The 15,087-nt window shown below is 46.9% G+C and overlaps 1 protein-coding gene across 2 annotated transcripts in view; it reads right to left on the reverse strand.

Moving 5' to 3' along the window:
- Positions 1–15,087, reverse strand: part of TAPBP (TAP binding protein) — a 195,080-nt gene that overhangs the window by 120,509 nt on the left and 59,484 nt on the right. Inside the window, exons 4-7 of one of the 2 annotated variants that reach the window (XM_078641626.1) lie at positions 11,905–12,246; positions 8,337–8,660; positions 5,563–5,656; positions 4,816–4,868 (exon numbers count right to left, since the gene is read on the reverse strand). In XM_078641626.1, coding sequence (XP_078497752.1) covers positions 4,816–4,868; positions 5,563–5,656; positions 8,337–8,660; positions 11,905–12,246 — 813 coding nt within the window. The remainder of the gene's footprint in view (positions 1–4,815; positions 4,869–5,562; positions 5,657–8,336; positions 8,661–11,904; positions 12,247–15,087) is intronic. The other variant, XM_078641627.1, reaches the window with a different exon arrangement.

Below are 15,087 nucleotides of genomic sequence, written 5' to 3' on the forward strand. Positions count from 1 at the left end.
TGCATTGTACTATCCAGCTGTTGAGGCTGGGGATCCTCTTTCAGGATCTGAGGAGGCTACAAAAAGCTTCTGAGTTTTACGAATTGCCTTTGTCCTCTCGATGTAATTCTGCTACAGAGTCTGGTTTTGGAAAGAAAACTAGGAGCTCTATGGTCTGATTTATATGAAAAGAAGAAACCACTTTCAGGAGAAATATGGGGTTTGTTCTTAGTACCAATTTGTCAAGAAGGACTTGAAAAAAAGGTTCCTCTAAAGTGAGACCTTGAAGACCGCTGATTTGTCCAAGGGATGTAATAGCTACAAGAAGGCCTACCTACCATGTGAGGAACTGACGATCACATGAATGTAGAGGTTCGTAGGGTGGACCCATACATCTGGTGATGACTATTTGAGATTACAGACTGGAATACAGGGCGGAATAACCCTTTTCGGCCCTCCATAAAAGCTTTCATGGCCAAAATTTTAAACATGGACAGGTGTTCAGATTTTGTCTGTTTTGCATATATGCAGACAGCGCTAAGTGTAACCGAACAGAAGTGAATGCGAGGTCTGCTTGTTGTAAATGGATCAGATAGCAAAAAAGGTCCTGTGCCACAGGGGAGAGCAATTGGATGTGTTTTGTTAAACAATAGTCCACAGCTCATTTCCATTTTACTGTGTAGCATGTCTGAATGGTAGGCCTACAGGCTTGTTTTACAATGGCCAGTCCTTCTTGTGGAAGGTTTAAGTATTCAAATTCTAGGACTTCAGGAGCCAAATATCTAGATTGATTTGTTTGGGTTTGGGTGTCTGAGCCTGCCCCTGAGTTAGAAGGTGTGGGTAGATTGGCAATCTCTTGTGGTTTGGTACAACTGATGGCTGTAGTAGAGTTATGAACCATGCTTGTCGAGTCCACATTGGGGCTTTTAGAATTAGTGTGAGGGATATTGGTCTGAGCTTCTGAACCAGGTAAGGAATGAGTGAGAGAGGAGGAAAAGCGTAGGCAAATATCCCTGACCAGTTGAGCCACACGTCATTGCCCTCGGACCAAGAGTGGGGAAGTGTGGAGGTGAAGCGTTTTCCTTTCGTGTTAGGCTGTGTGGCAAAGATATCCAATTCCGGGGTTCCCCACCGCTGGAAGTACGAAGGGAATAGAGTATTGATTTCCCACTCATCTACCTGTTAAGCAGATCTACGAAGTTGTTGTCCACCCCTGGTAGGTATTCTGCTAGGAGGTGGATGTTGTGATGTATCATCCAATGCCATACGCGCTGCTTTGTACACAACAGCAGTAAGGAGTGTGTGCCTCCATGTTTTTGTATGTAATACATTGTGGTCATGTTGTCAGTGTGGACTAGAAACACTCTATGGTGAAGATATTCTGTAAAAGCTTTCAGAGCTAATTGAATCTCACGAAGCTCTAGGTGATTGATGTGTAGATACCTTTGTATTGGGGACCACTCAACATACACTCTGAGATCTTGTATAAATGCTCCCCAACCGTGCAAGGATACGTCTGTTATGGTAACTTTTGGAACAGCGGCTTTGAAGGGCCGACCCTGCAACAGATTGTTGCGGTTCCACCACAGCAGACAGCGATGTGTCGCCGGTCCGATTAACACTAGATCCTGTAGGTGCGCCTCCGCTTGAGGTCATTGTGACTGTAGACTCTACAGTAAGGGGCGAATGTGCAGTTGTGCATTTGGTGCTATGCAGATGCATGAGGCTATCATAACCATAAGGCTTGTCACTCGTTTGACTGTGACGTAACAATGTGGCGAAAAAAGGGACAACGCAAGCTAGATCTTTTGTTCTCTTGGGGGGACTAGGATAAACTTTTGCGGAGATGGAGTTTAGGGTTGCGCAGAGAAACGGCTGTGTCTGTAAGGGTTGTAGGTGAGACTTCGTAACATTAAGCATGAAGCCCAGGCTGTGCTGACGTTTGATTACTTTTTGAGTGTCCTGCAGACATTGTTGTTTGCTTGCACTCTTCATCAGCCAATCGTTTGGATATGGGAACACGTGTGTGCCCCCCCCTTCTGAGATGAGTGGGTACCACTGCTAGACATTTCGTGAACACCCTTGGTGCAGTAGTTATCCCGAATGGCAACACTTTGAACTGATGTTGGCCACTTACTTGAAAATGGAGGGAGCGGTGATGGGCTGGGTGAACTGGTATGTGAAAATAGGCGTCTTTGAGGTTTACGGATGTCATGAAGTCTTCTTGCTGCAGCCATGGGATGACTTCTTGAAGTGTCACCATATGGAAGTACCCCAACAAGACGTACTTGTTGAGGGGCCTGAGGTCTAATATAGGCCCTGAGGTGTTGTCTTTCTTTGAAATGAGGAAATGCAATGTGTACATCCTGCGTCCCTGGTATTGTTTCGGGACCGTCTCCATGGCTCCCTTTTGAAGCAGAGTTTGACCTTCCTCTTGTAAAAGTGTTAAGTGTTCATTTGCCGTTGCTTGTGACCGAGGTGGGATATTGGGTGAAGACGCTATGAGCTCTAGACAAATCCATCCGTTATTACTGACAGAACCTACTGATCGGAGGTGATTTGTTCCCAGTCTGTGTGGAAGCCCTGTAGCCGTCCCCCCCCACTGCTGCTAAATGTGGGGGTGGGGTGGCAGACAAAGTCACTTCTTAGTGGAAGTGGTTCCCTTGGTAATGCATCCACTACTGTGATGCCCGATTGTATGGCCTCTGTAGTGTGGTCTGTGGTATGACTTTCTCGTAAACTGGCATTGATAGGGGTTTTGCTGCTTCTGAACGGTACCAGTGCCCGTGGAGGTTGTTGCCTTGGATGCCTCTCTACACTGTCCCCTCCAAAAGGACCCTCTGTGTGGGTATGTTTGTGAGGCACCCATGGCTTTGGCAGCGTTGGTCTCCTTTTAAATATTTTCTAAAATGTCATCCACTTGTGGACCAATGAGGTGTTCTCCATCTTTGGCACCAATGGTAACATGGTGTCCGATGGTGTTTTCGGAGCCAAGGGTATTTTCGGCGCAGACAGCATCCTCAAATTGGAAGATGCCCTGGGTTTCTCTGGCCCAGTGTTCGGCTCTGAAGACTTCTTTAGCGTCGATGTATGTTTTTTGGATGCCAGTTCCAAGACTGTCTTCGACTTGGAAAGTGTGGGTGCCTTAGTCTTCTTGGTTACTTTTAAGGCTTGTTTGGATGGAGGGACGACTGTCTGCTCCTTTACCCTGTGCCAGACACCTCCATATTTTCAAAAACACAAGGGAACCCGAAAGGTAAATAAGGACCTTGGGTAACAGTTTAGTATTAGAACAATGGTCCTTAAAAAGAACAGTATGGTCATCAGGATAAATATAGACTCCAATCAGTGCCATATTAAGAGTGTCCAGCCGGACAGTCATATTAATCATTCAAAAATTTCAAAACCAAAAGTATAAACACATCAATACAGTGGGACACAATACTGCATCCTACATATACACATGAAAAGTACACTTTAGGACAGGAACATATCAGGCAAGAAAGGGTAGCTTGTGGAATATTGAACACAATTTCTAACAGGCTTCAGGAAACAGTAAATACACTTTTTTTAATCAGATTCGATTAATGTGCAAACTGTTTACATTAGTCGACGACGTTTCGATCCAAATTAAAAAATAGTAGGATCATCATCAGGTCAGTAAGGGTACAAGCCTGAATAATTAGAGTTTTCCTAAATTTGGCTTGCGGAAGGTTAAACCGCATACGCATTTGTTGGCGGTAGCCGAATTATAAGCATTTTCTGAGGATGAATAAAATCGCGTTTAAACTGTGAAAATAACAAGTTCCAAAGCAGCAAGTAGCGATGCAAGTTATGTTGTTTGATCCAAGGCTTAATGGCAGGGACACCTCCATGGCCCGAGGACAGTGAGGCTCTATGAGCCTGTGCTTACTCTTTTGTTTGTGTTTGCAAGGCTTTCACCACAGTACTCATGCGACCTTGCAAAGCGACATGCTGGGCCTCTTTTATGTCAGACCCATCTCCGCTGCTGGTGAGAAGAATGGGAACATCCATAGGAGCACCTTAGGTCCCCGCTTTTTCGTCTGGGTCACGTTCTTCCAGTTGCACTTGTTGGTCCCCAAAAATATCAGGGGCGTCTTCCGCTCAATGTGCCTCAATCATGGAGAGGGCCCGTCACCTCTCACGTCATTGTTGAAGAGTCTTTTTTGACCGAAAGCCCAGGCAGGCTTCACACGATGTCTCGTCATGTTCCGGAGAGAGACAGAAGTTGCGGTCTGGGTGAGGATCTTGCCTGGAGTACTTCCCGTGGCTGAAAGGCATCTTTTCCATCACTCCGCATGCGTCGAGTGAAGGAAGTTGATGGAGAATCCTATAAGTTGAGCCGGGCCGGAGGCCAGACAGGCAGAAAGCCAAAGTAAACTGCTGGGTTTCTTGCACGTCTCCTGTGATGGTTGATGTAAATTAGTCACCGAAGGGTCGGTGAAACTGTATCAAAGCTTCAATCCTGGAGCTTCGAAGAAGTCGTCCGAAGGCGGAGAAAAACCAACAATCTAACAAAGGAGCCGATGACCATGTGCAATACAGACAATAGGACAAGTCACTATACTTCGTGACTCGAAAGACTTTTCGAACAAAATCAACTTCCAACGTCGGAGCTCAACTCTAGATGGCAGGAGTATGCTAAGCATATGTATCTACAGCCAACACATGCTACAAGTATACATTTACAGCAGGAGCACAAGGCCTTAAAGAAGTGTGTATACTGGGGGAATAACACCCCCTCTGCCTTCCCTACTGGGAAGGAAAGTGTCTGAAGAAGCTAGAGATGCTTCTAGAAGGTGAAGTAGCACCTACCTTCTGCTCCACTGATTGTGCATCTCCTGCGGATGGTGACAGCCAAGGAGAGACTGCAAGAGAAGGAGAGAGAGAGACATGTGAGGGGAGCTGGGCTGGAGGGGTTCAGGTGGATAAGGGGAGACAGGGAGAGACTGCAAGAGAGAGAGAGAGAGAGAGAGAGAGGCATGTGAGGGGAGCTGGGCTGGAGGGAGGTTCAGGTGGGATGGGAGCCTGGGGTACAAAGGATACCAGGGATATGAGGGCAGGGCTGGGGTGCAAGGGCAGGGTGGGGGGGCAGCGGAGGGCATACAGGTGACCAAGGGAACCAGAGCAGTCGGAGTGAAGGAGCTGATGGGCCATGAGGGCAGATAAGAGTACAGGGCAGATGGGTCATGAAGCAAATAGTAGTAGAAGGGCAGAAGGGATTATGAAGGCAGATAGGAGTACAGGGCAGAAGGGCAAAGAGGGTAGATGGGGTAAGGGGGGCCAGAGGGGAATATGGGTCTGGTCGGGGGGGGTCATTCTGAAGGAAGACTGGAAAGGTCTGGGGGTTCTACGTAAGAGCGAGGTAGGTGGTATACATGGCAAGGGGTCGTAAAAGAAGGGAAGTCACACTTGGAGGTGGGCTGGGGGTAGCGGGGGCACAGGGAGGGGTCAGGCGGGGATGAGGAGGGGCTGAAGGGCCGCATGTCGATAGGACTCACGTACGGAGAACGGGTTGGGGGGGTCACACATGGAGAGGGGTACATGCTTGTGAATTCTTACCCTTCGTGCTGATGAAGGTCAGAAGCCCGCAGAGGATGAAGGCAGTGATGAAGAGTCCGATAGCATCTTCCATAGAGGGTCCAGACTCCCCAGACTCCCCTAAAGCGAACAAACAAAAGATGAAGTTGTGTGAGGGTCAAGGGACGCAGTCAGACTCGAGCGACCTCCCACCTGTTCCCCGATCCAGCAATACAGGAAAAGTTACAATCGCGTCACAGCTTCAGGCAATTCCAGATTCACAGGCTGTGCGTCACCGCAACACCTAGTGGCTGGGATTGGAAAAGCATTGGTGTACATGTCTCCTGGACCTCCCCATAGGTGGAGTCCATGTGACTCATGATGGTGGGCGTGGCATCGGAATACTGTGAGCTAAATCTCCTCTGATAAAAATAATGAGTCCTGGGTATCATGCACTAAACCATCGCTGCATTGGAGTGAATATTGACAATCCACACTAAATGGGGCAATAGTGATTTTTAGAACATGATATTTATATCAAATGGAATGCTTGCAATAAGTCTAACCACTGGCAGTCACTCGGGCCCTTCACCACAGATATGTCTTCACCAAGAAATCTTGGTGCTCATTTTACTTCAAATGGAAAAACAATGAGTTGGTGAAGTTCACCACCGACCGCGAACCCGAGGTACCAGCCATGTTTGTTGTGCGTCCGGCAGCGAGAGTCCCCATCAAGGTAGAGCATGAAGAAAGAGAAGTTATCCAGTTATCCAGTTCTGTTAGTGGGGTGATGCCATGACGGGTGGACCTCTTGAACCTCAACGCCTTCACTCATCGAATCAAACTATGAAAATCCAACATTGATCGCAGGGTACTATCTTTTTTTTGGGATAAGGAAATAAACTGAATACACATGTTGGCCCTGATTATGCTAAGAATAACAAGTCGGTTCTGTCGGGTGATAACAATCACTTTGATCTATGTACTCTATATACAAAGAGATATCACAATATATTCCGCCACAAATCTAAAGAAATCACAAACAAGGCAATAGAACCTTAAGGATAGAATCATACCAGATGAAAATGTATTTGTTTGCTTTTTTAGTTATTTACCAAATAAATTAGATGTGGCTGTCATAAACACAATTCAAATAGAGTGATACAATTGTGAATATAGTGAGAAATGAGTGACAAAGTGACAAGTGAAATCAATGGTGCACTATGTACATGACACACAGAGGTGAAGTTTGATGCAAGATTTTTGTCCTGTCCTTAGTTTTTCACATGAACATCAGAGTGTCTGACAGGATGGAAAGAGTACGATACATCTCCTGCTGGTGACCCAGAGGTCTAGTACCGCTTGCTGTGGTGAAATTCTGTTCTGAGGAACTCAGCAGAGAAGGTACTTGGTTCTGGATGAAGGCGGGCCGCCCTTCTTTGGAGTCGGCTTGGCTGACATACTTTGCCCCTTTGGCATGATCTTTGATGTGTTTCAACACTGAAGTGTTTTCATCTCTAGCCTACGTAAACATTACATTTTCTTTGTCAACTTTGGGTTGACTTAGTTAAACATTATTGTTTGGGGGGGTTCAAAATATGATTTTGCAGTTTGAGGCACTGCAGGTTAGGGGTTGTCATGGAAAGTTAAGAAAACCTTTGCAACCGCTCCTGATCAGTGAATAACGTGTAGCTCCTGTTCTGCGTCCTCACTGGACTTTGAGAATTCTCACCCGGTCTAGTTATGACCATTCAATGTCTGAACCTTCAGCGCTGAAATCTTCATATAGGGGTCAGCTGCACTTGTCCAAATTCAGACTCCCTGCGGCATCACATGGCAGCCCAGGGTTTTTATTTGTGCGTTTTAAATGGAATTATATTGAAAACACTGCAGCCCTTGCACTGAGTTTAATCTACACTCCGTGGAAGACACAAATTTCACCCTCATAAAGCGTAGACATCACTGGTGACAATTCAGGCAGAACACAAAGGGCATCTGCTCATAATCGAAATCCAAAACACATTAAAAAATGACTCTTTAACCAGAGTCATTAGTTACTCCCTGGGTCCTCAAATGCCCAAGATCTGTGTAGAGTTGCAGATGGCCAACCTTAATTTTTAGCATTTCCAGATTTCCTGTGGACTGACCCTGGCTGTACTTTTTGTCTTTGAAAGCATGAATTTTAAAGTTTTTTTGAAAGTGGGTACATATTGCCCCCAATTTGGACAATGCTTCTCAACCTGAATCAACTCTATAAAAGTGGTATCACTGCAACATCACCATGAATCCTGTGGACGCCGCCTATGGTCGAGGCCCAGCAGAGCGTTTATTTAGATGCGTTTCTAAGCCGAACCACCAGACGGTGAAATAATGCACAGCATGTGAATCTAGAGCAGGTTCATGATACCAAACCACCATTAACTTCAAACCCCAGAGCCTGAACCAGATGAATGAAGCGAACCACAGACCCCGGGAGGAAGAACAACCTCCCTCCAATGCCCATCACCATGAGACATTCCCTCTTACCTTCAGTATTAGCGCCCCAGCAGTCCAAGGAACCCCGATATTCACTCCGCCCCAAGTTGTCCCCCTTCCCTTTCACACATACACACATGCACGCATGCGAGCACAACCGCAGACATGCTTGCACATACACACATGCATGCGTGTTGGCTCAACCGCAGACATGCTTGCACATACACACATGCATGCGTGTTGGCTCAACCGCAGACATGCTTGCACATACACACATGCATACATGCTAGCACAACCGCAGACATGCTTGCACATACACACCGAGCATCCCACGCCTTTACCTGCCACACTAAGCCGCAGGCTCCTCTTAGCGCCAGTCGTGAGTGCAGAGTGGCTGACATAGCAGGTGTACTGGGTCCCGTGCTCCTTGGGGTCCCCCCACACCCGCACATAGCTGCTGAGGGTGAAGGTGCCGTCGGGGCTGGCGCGGTGGTTGGATTGCCAGGACCCTGTCAGATACTCCACCTCGCCCGCCGAACCATTGCGCCGCAGCCACTCCACCGTCACATCCAACGGGTAGTAGGACGCAGCCTCGCACTCCAGGACCTGGTCGCGGCCGGGCACCACGTAGAGGGGGTCTGGGTGGAGAGTCACCCGGGGTGGCTCTAGGGGACAGAAGGATAGGGTGGTCATGAGCAACCACATAAAAGAGGCAGTCTCTTTTCAGTTTCATGGAAAGGGGGCCAGGTACCTTTGCAGAAGTATTGCCTACTATGGGCCATATGTATCAAGCCAAATTGCATTCGCAAACACCGAAATTCGCAGAATTTCGGTGTTTGCGAATGCATTTTGGCCAAATGGTATGTATTAAGCAAATCTGCGTGCAAAATAAGGAATCGCAAAATTTGCGATTCCTTATTTTGCGATTGCATTTAAGGAATCGCAAATTTTGCGATTCCTTAAATGCAATGTAAGAAGCATTGAAAAAAATGCAAATTGGCCTTAAGGAATCGCAAATTACCACCCACTTCAAGTAGGTGGTAATTTGCGATTTTCTTGAAAAATGCCCATTTTTGCATTTTTCAAAGTGCCATGTCACGCACATACATGCCCTTAGGGCATGTATGTACACCACATGTGCACCCATGCTAATTTCAGGGGTGCAACAGGGTGTCCTTTGGACACCCCTGCACCCTTGAAATTATTCTCAATTTGCGATTCTCAAATTGCGAATCGCAAATTGAGAATAACTTCCCATTCATTCCTATGGTTATCCTGGCCCATAGAAATGAATGGGAAAGTATTCCTTAATTGCGATTCACAATTTGCTTATCGCAATTAAGGAATTTTAAGAAATCGCAAAAAAATTAGAATTTCTACATACATACCAATTTGTTAATCTCAAAATAGCGATTTCTTAAAAATCGCTATTTGATATCCGCAAATGGGTACCTTAATACATATGGCCCTATGTCCCTTCCAGAACTCTGAGGTCCTCCTCGGTGAATCTGGCTACGGTCCCTAGAATATCTCGCATCCGGGGTGGGGAATCCTCGTTTGGCTATCTCGGTGCTCAGGCCTGGAATGCGCTTCCCGCTTCATTGCGCTTCATTTTAGGAAGCTTCTCAAAACTCTGCTTTTTAATCAATAATGTGAGTTGCTCTTAGCTCTCTGCTTTCCCCTCTTCCCTTTTCTTTTCTGCAATTGTAGTTGGTTTGAGGGGTCTATTCCAGCGGCCTTTGATGCCGGGACACTCTTATGAGTAGCTGTGCACTATATAAATGCCTGTATTCAATTCAGTTCTCTACCTGGTCTAAGGTTCCCCTCACCTGTGGATGTATGTCGTTACAATGCATGCTTTTACCTCGCATGCCTTTACAACGCAGGTTTTACAACGCAAGTCGTTACAACGACTTGCGTTGGGGGCACTGGATAGTGACTAGTTTAATTTACTAGTCCAACTCCAGTCCCCGTGGATAGTAAGGAAGGTTTTGGATAGTAAATTAAACTATTCCCTATCCTACAGCGCCCTCCAGCGCAAGTCGTTGTGACGACTTGCGTTGTGTTTCCTGCGTTGTAAAGGTACTGCGTGGAAAAAGTTTCGTTGTAAAGGATGTTTACCCTCACCTGTCCCCCTAGATTTGTTCCCACTTGTACCACGCGTTGGTCACAGCTTTTATCTCCATACAATGAGATGTGTCTTATTCTTAAACCTGCAATCTTCGGATCTAAAATGACACACATTTCCACCACTAAGAACTATCTTTGATTCAGAGATCTGCGTGTCACCGGAGGGTCACGAGCTCCAATACTTGGAAGATGGGGTTTACGCGCATGTCCTATGTGGAATCTGCAGGTTTCTGGGTGACGGGCTTTGCACAGGGTTTGTCTCTACTGAGCTAACCCCCAGATGCATCAACAACCCATTTTGCGATTCCTTAATATCGAAAAATACCGATTTGCTATTAAGGAATAGCAAAATGGAATGCATCAAGAAATCACTAAAAAAATAGCGATTTCTTAGAATTCCTTAATTGCGACTCGCAAATTGTGAGTCGCAATTAAGGAATACCTCCCCATTCATTCCTATGGGCCAGGAGGCCCATAGGAATGAATGGGAAGACAATCTCAATTTACGAATCGCAATTAAGGAATACCTCTCCATTCATTCCTATGGGCCAGGAGGCCCATAGGAATGAATGGGAAGACAATCTCAATTTACGAATCGCAATTAAGGAATACCTCCCCATTCATTCCTATGGGCCAGGAGGCCCATAGGAATGAATGGGAAGACAATCTCAATTTGCGAATCGCAATTAGCGAATCGCAAATTGAGATTGCGATTTCTAGGGTGCAGGGGTGTGCAAAGGACACCCTGTTTCCACCCTGAAATTGATCTGTGCACATATGTTGCGCACACACATGCCCTTAGGGCATGTGTGTGCGCAACATGAAAGTTTGAAAAATGCACGTTTGTGCATTTTTCAAAGTTTTTGCAAATGACCATGAAGTTGTACTGCATGGTAATTTGCGTGCCCTATTAGCGAATTCGCTATTTTTAAAACTTTCATGCATTGCATTTAAGGAATCTCAATTTGAGATTCCTTAAATGCAAATAATTGCAATTTAGCGAATTCTCAATTTGCGATTTTTGCATTTGGGTTGATGCATCCCAAATGCAAAAATACCGGTCGCAAAGGGGCAGATTCTGAGAATCTGCCCCTTTGCGAGCGGATTTTTTTTTTATGCATCTGGGCCTATCAGCCAGATTCATGAAAGACAAATCGGCACGCAAAGGGCCAGATTCTGCGAATCTGGCCCTTTGCGAGCGCAATTTTTGCATTTGGGATTTATCATCCCAAATGCAAAAATTGCTATTAGCGAAATCGCATATTTGCGGGGAATTGCATTTAAGGAATCTCTATTTGAGATTCCTTAAATGCAATTCATTAACCAATTTTAAATTGTGAATTCGCAATTTTTGGTCGCTATTTACCACGAAGTCTGACTTCGTGGTAAATAGCGAAAAAATAGAAAAAAGCACTTTAGTGCATTTTTTTCAATTGCATGTTACACACACACATGTCCTTTGGACATGTGTGTGCGCAACACCTGTGTAAATTTGCATTTCAGGGGTGCTACAGGGTGTCCTTTGGACACCCCTGGCACCCTTGAATTCGTATCCTTATTTGCGATTAGCAATTAGCTAATTGCAAATAAGGAAGCTGTAGGAATCGCAATAAATATTGCGATTCCTACATGAATCCCGTTTTGCGAGTCTGTAATAGCGATTCCTTATTAATCGCTATTAAAGACTCGCAAAACGGGTCTTTGATGAATCTAGCTGTAAGACTCACGCAGGGCCTACTCATGGCTTATTGTTTGCATACCCCTCCTGCAGTCTCTTACCAGCGACCCGCAGCTCCACAGCCTGCTGCACGTGGAGGTACGGGGTATACACGATGCAGAGGTAGGTGCCCTCGTGCTGGACGCTCACATCGCGCAGCAGAAGCGAGGCGTTCCCATGGCGGTGCATTTCCTGGAAGAAGATCTCAGCCCCATCCTGTGCGACAAGGATGCGGTCAGTCACCCCATCGTAGGCGTACACCACGTGTCCAGAACCCTGGAACTGGTACCGCCACTCCACCGAGAAGCGGTCGTCCTTCAGCGCCGAGAAGCCGCAGTCCAGCACTACCTTGGAGCCCAGCCGGGCCGCGAGCTTAGGGGTCTTTGTGAAGACATTCAGAGCCACTAGGGATGGGAGCAAAGAGAGACAGCCATTAAAATACAGAAACACCTCCTGTCTGTGCAGTCCAGGAGGGACACTACAAACGCCCCTCTGGACACTACCACATGCCTCTTCTATTGATATGTAATAGTTATCTATTGGGGAATTCTTCAGCAATTCAATACAGCTCATTGATAAATGACTCAAACTAATAGCTACAATAAGGTGGGTTAGGAAAATACGCAAGAGGAAAAAAGATTCGAGAAGATATTTACCCTAAAACCCATGTCTATGTGTATTTTCATTTTAATGGCCCAAAAGATCCATATCACTGTGCTCGAAATTAATCCCTTAAAGGATAAGAAAGAAAAGTGCGTCTGTCTACGTCTCTCTCTCTATTTAGAAATAAATCTATACATGGCCCTGAAAAACCCAAAAGTTAAGGAATATTATAGTTATGTGAAAATGTCAGTTAAAACATACCGTACCCAACAGGGATACCCACATCTTTAATTTTTATTTTGGGCAGCGGGGGGAGCTCCAAGTCCCGCACCGACTCCCTGCAATCGACCCAATGGGCTGCGCAGGAGCCGGCAATGTGGTTTCGGGTTTTTAGGTCGAGCCTGGAGTCAGGGCGCATGCGCTGCTCTGGGAGACTTGTTGTAGAGGAGTAGGTAATAGAAGCCCCGCCCACTCTTCACTCCTATTTCCCATTGGTTTGTGTAAGTTGTCCTTCCTAAATGCTGGCTTCTGATTCGTAAATAGGCTTGTTAGTCCCTCCTTACTGCCGCCTACTCTCCATTTATCACCTCCCATGGCGACTGGCCCTTTTACTTCGGTTGTTATATGGTACCTGTTATTTAGTCTTTGGGCACTGTTTTCTTTATCGTGTTTTTATTTCTGCAGGCATGACGTGCCCTGCTTACATTCTGTCCATGGTGTCTTCTTTATAACCCCGCCCTTCCACCCGCCCTCCGTGCCTTCTGTACCACCACCCCCGGCCCTCCATGCCTTTTTTACCCCGAAGTTGTCTGTGCCTTCTTAAAACCCCGCCTACCTGCACTTTGTCCGTGCCTTCTTTAATACCTGTTCCCGCCCTCCCTCCCATTGTCCGTGATACCTACCATCTGCAATGTGATATGTCTTGTATTTACGCAAGTTTAACCCCTTCCCTGTGGGGTAATTCCTCCACGCTGTGGGGGGGGGGGGGGTCAGGGGGATGAGCGCGGCGCCATGATGCTCGTGATGAGACCAGCTCCTCATGAGTCACGGTGGAGCTGTGCTCATGACGAGCTGGTCTCGTCATGACCGCGCCCACTGATTAATTCACCCACACAGGTGGGGACTCAATTGCGCGTGGGCGTAGCGGCGCCGTTATGACGAGACCAGCTCGTCATGAGCACAGCTCCATTGTGAGTCATGACGAGCTGGCCTCGTCATGAGCACTGAAGAGGTTAAGCTATTGGCATTGTAAATGACAATGCCCTTTATTTTTGTTTTTAAAACATAAATAAAACACACTGTCATTTACAATGTCAATAGCTTAAACTTGCGTAAATGCGAGACCTATGGCATGCAAATGCTTTTTAACCAACCTTGATGTGCGCAGATGAGAGCTGTCTATCAGAAAGCAGGTTTTAAAAAGATTGACAGTATAAGGGGCGGTACATCTCATTAAGCCCTCCGATTGGCTAAAAAACATAATCTGCCCAGAAAAGATCATCTAGACACCCCAACGAAGCTGTCGTGTACCGGAAGTGACATCACCTGTAGTGCACCGCAAAAGACCCCTCTGTTGCTCAGGAAGTCCTGATCCAGCCGCATATGGGCAGAGTTTGCTGTCCTTGCTTTGAATTCCTAATTGCCGGAGTCTGCTTAGCCGCATGTAAAGAGTACGGTGTATGGGCAGACTGACTGGGGCCCACCAAAGAGGCCTTCGCTTGCTCAAGCACAGGTCGACAGAGCTCTGTGAGCGGGTCAGTGTCCATTGAGTTGAGAGGGACGCACGTCAGGGGCCACAGCTATCCATCAGGAAATGAGAGTGGCTTAGGGCATTGTAGTGGGTCGCTCTACCACGGCATGCGAGCTACCATTTGGCGCAGAGACTGTGATGGTGTTATGTTTACTCAGACGGGAGTCCCTTGCTCACTTGGCCACTGGATTCAAGCAAGCCGGGATGAAGAAGGCTGTAATGCCAGAAACCGGTCCTCGGAAGCTTGTTTCCGGTCCAGGGAAGGCATGGCTGGCAGTTCGGGCTGGACTGTTCCCATGAGGCACAGGGTCAGACTGATTTGCATATAGCCATGTCTGAACTGGGGTGGCAGAGTGGGCTAAAGAACGGTGATGGGTCAAACCCAGATCTCTTGACTGGGAGTGAGTGTTTGATTGATTCAGATGCTCCGTCCATCACCACCCCCTTTTGTACCGCTTTTGGCCGCCATAAGTGTGGCAGTGTATGCTCAGACGTGAGTCCCTTGCTCACTTTGCCACTGGATTCAAGCAAGCCGGGCTGAAGAAGGCTGAAATGCCAGAAACCGGTCGTAGGATGCTTGTTTCCGGTCCAGGGAAGACATGGCTTGGCAATTCGGGCTGGACTGTTCCCATGAGGCACAGGGTCAGACTGATTTGCATATGGCCATGTCTGAACTGGGGTGGCAGAGTGGGCTAAAGAAAGGTGATGGATTAAACCCAGATCAGTTGACTGGGTGTGAGTGTTTGATTTGTTCAAACACTCCGTCCATCATCCCCTTTTGTATCGCGGTGTTATGTTTAGGGCATTGACACTGTGAGGACCCAGCGGCGTGCTTGCTGTGTCGGCCCTCAGCAGATTATGGGGTGTGGAAGGCCATTCGGCTTATGGCAGT

This window comes from Lissotriton helveticus, chromosome 5_1 (genome assembly GCF_964261635.1).
Source record: "Lissotriton helveticus chromosome 5_1, aLisHel1.1, whole genome shotgun sequence".
NCBI lineage: Eukaryota > Metazoa > Chordata > Amphibia > Caudata > Salamandridae > Lissotriton > Lissotriton helveticus.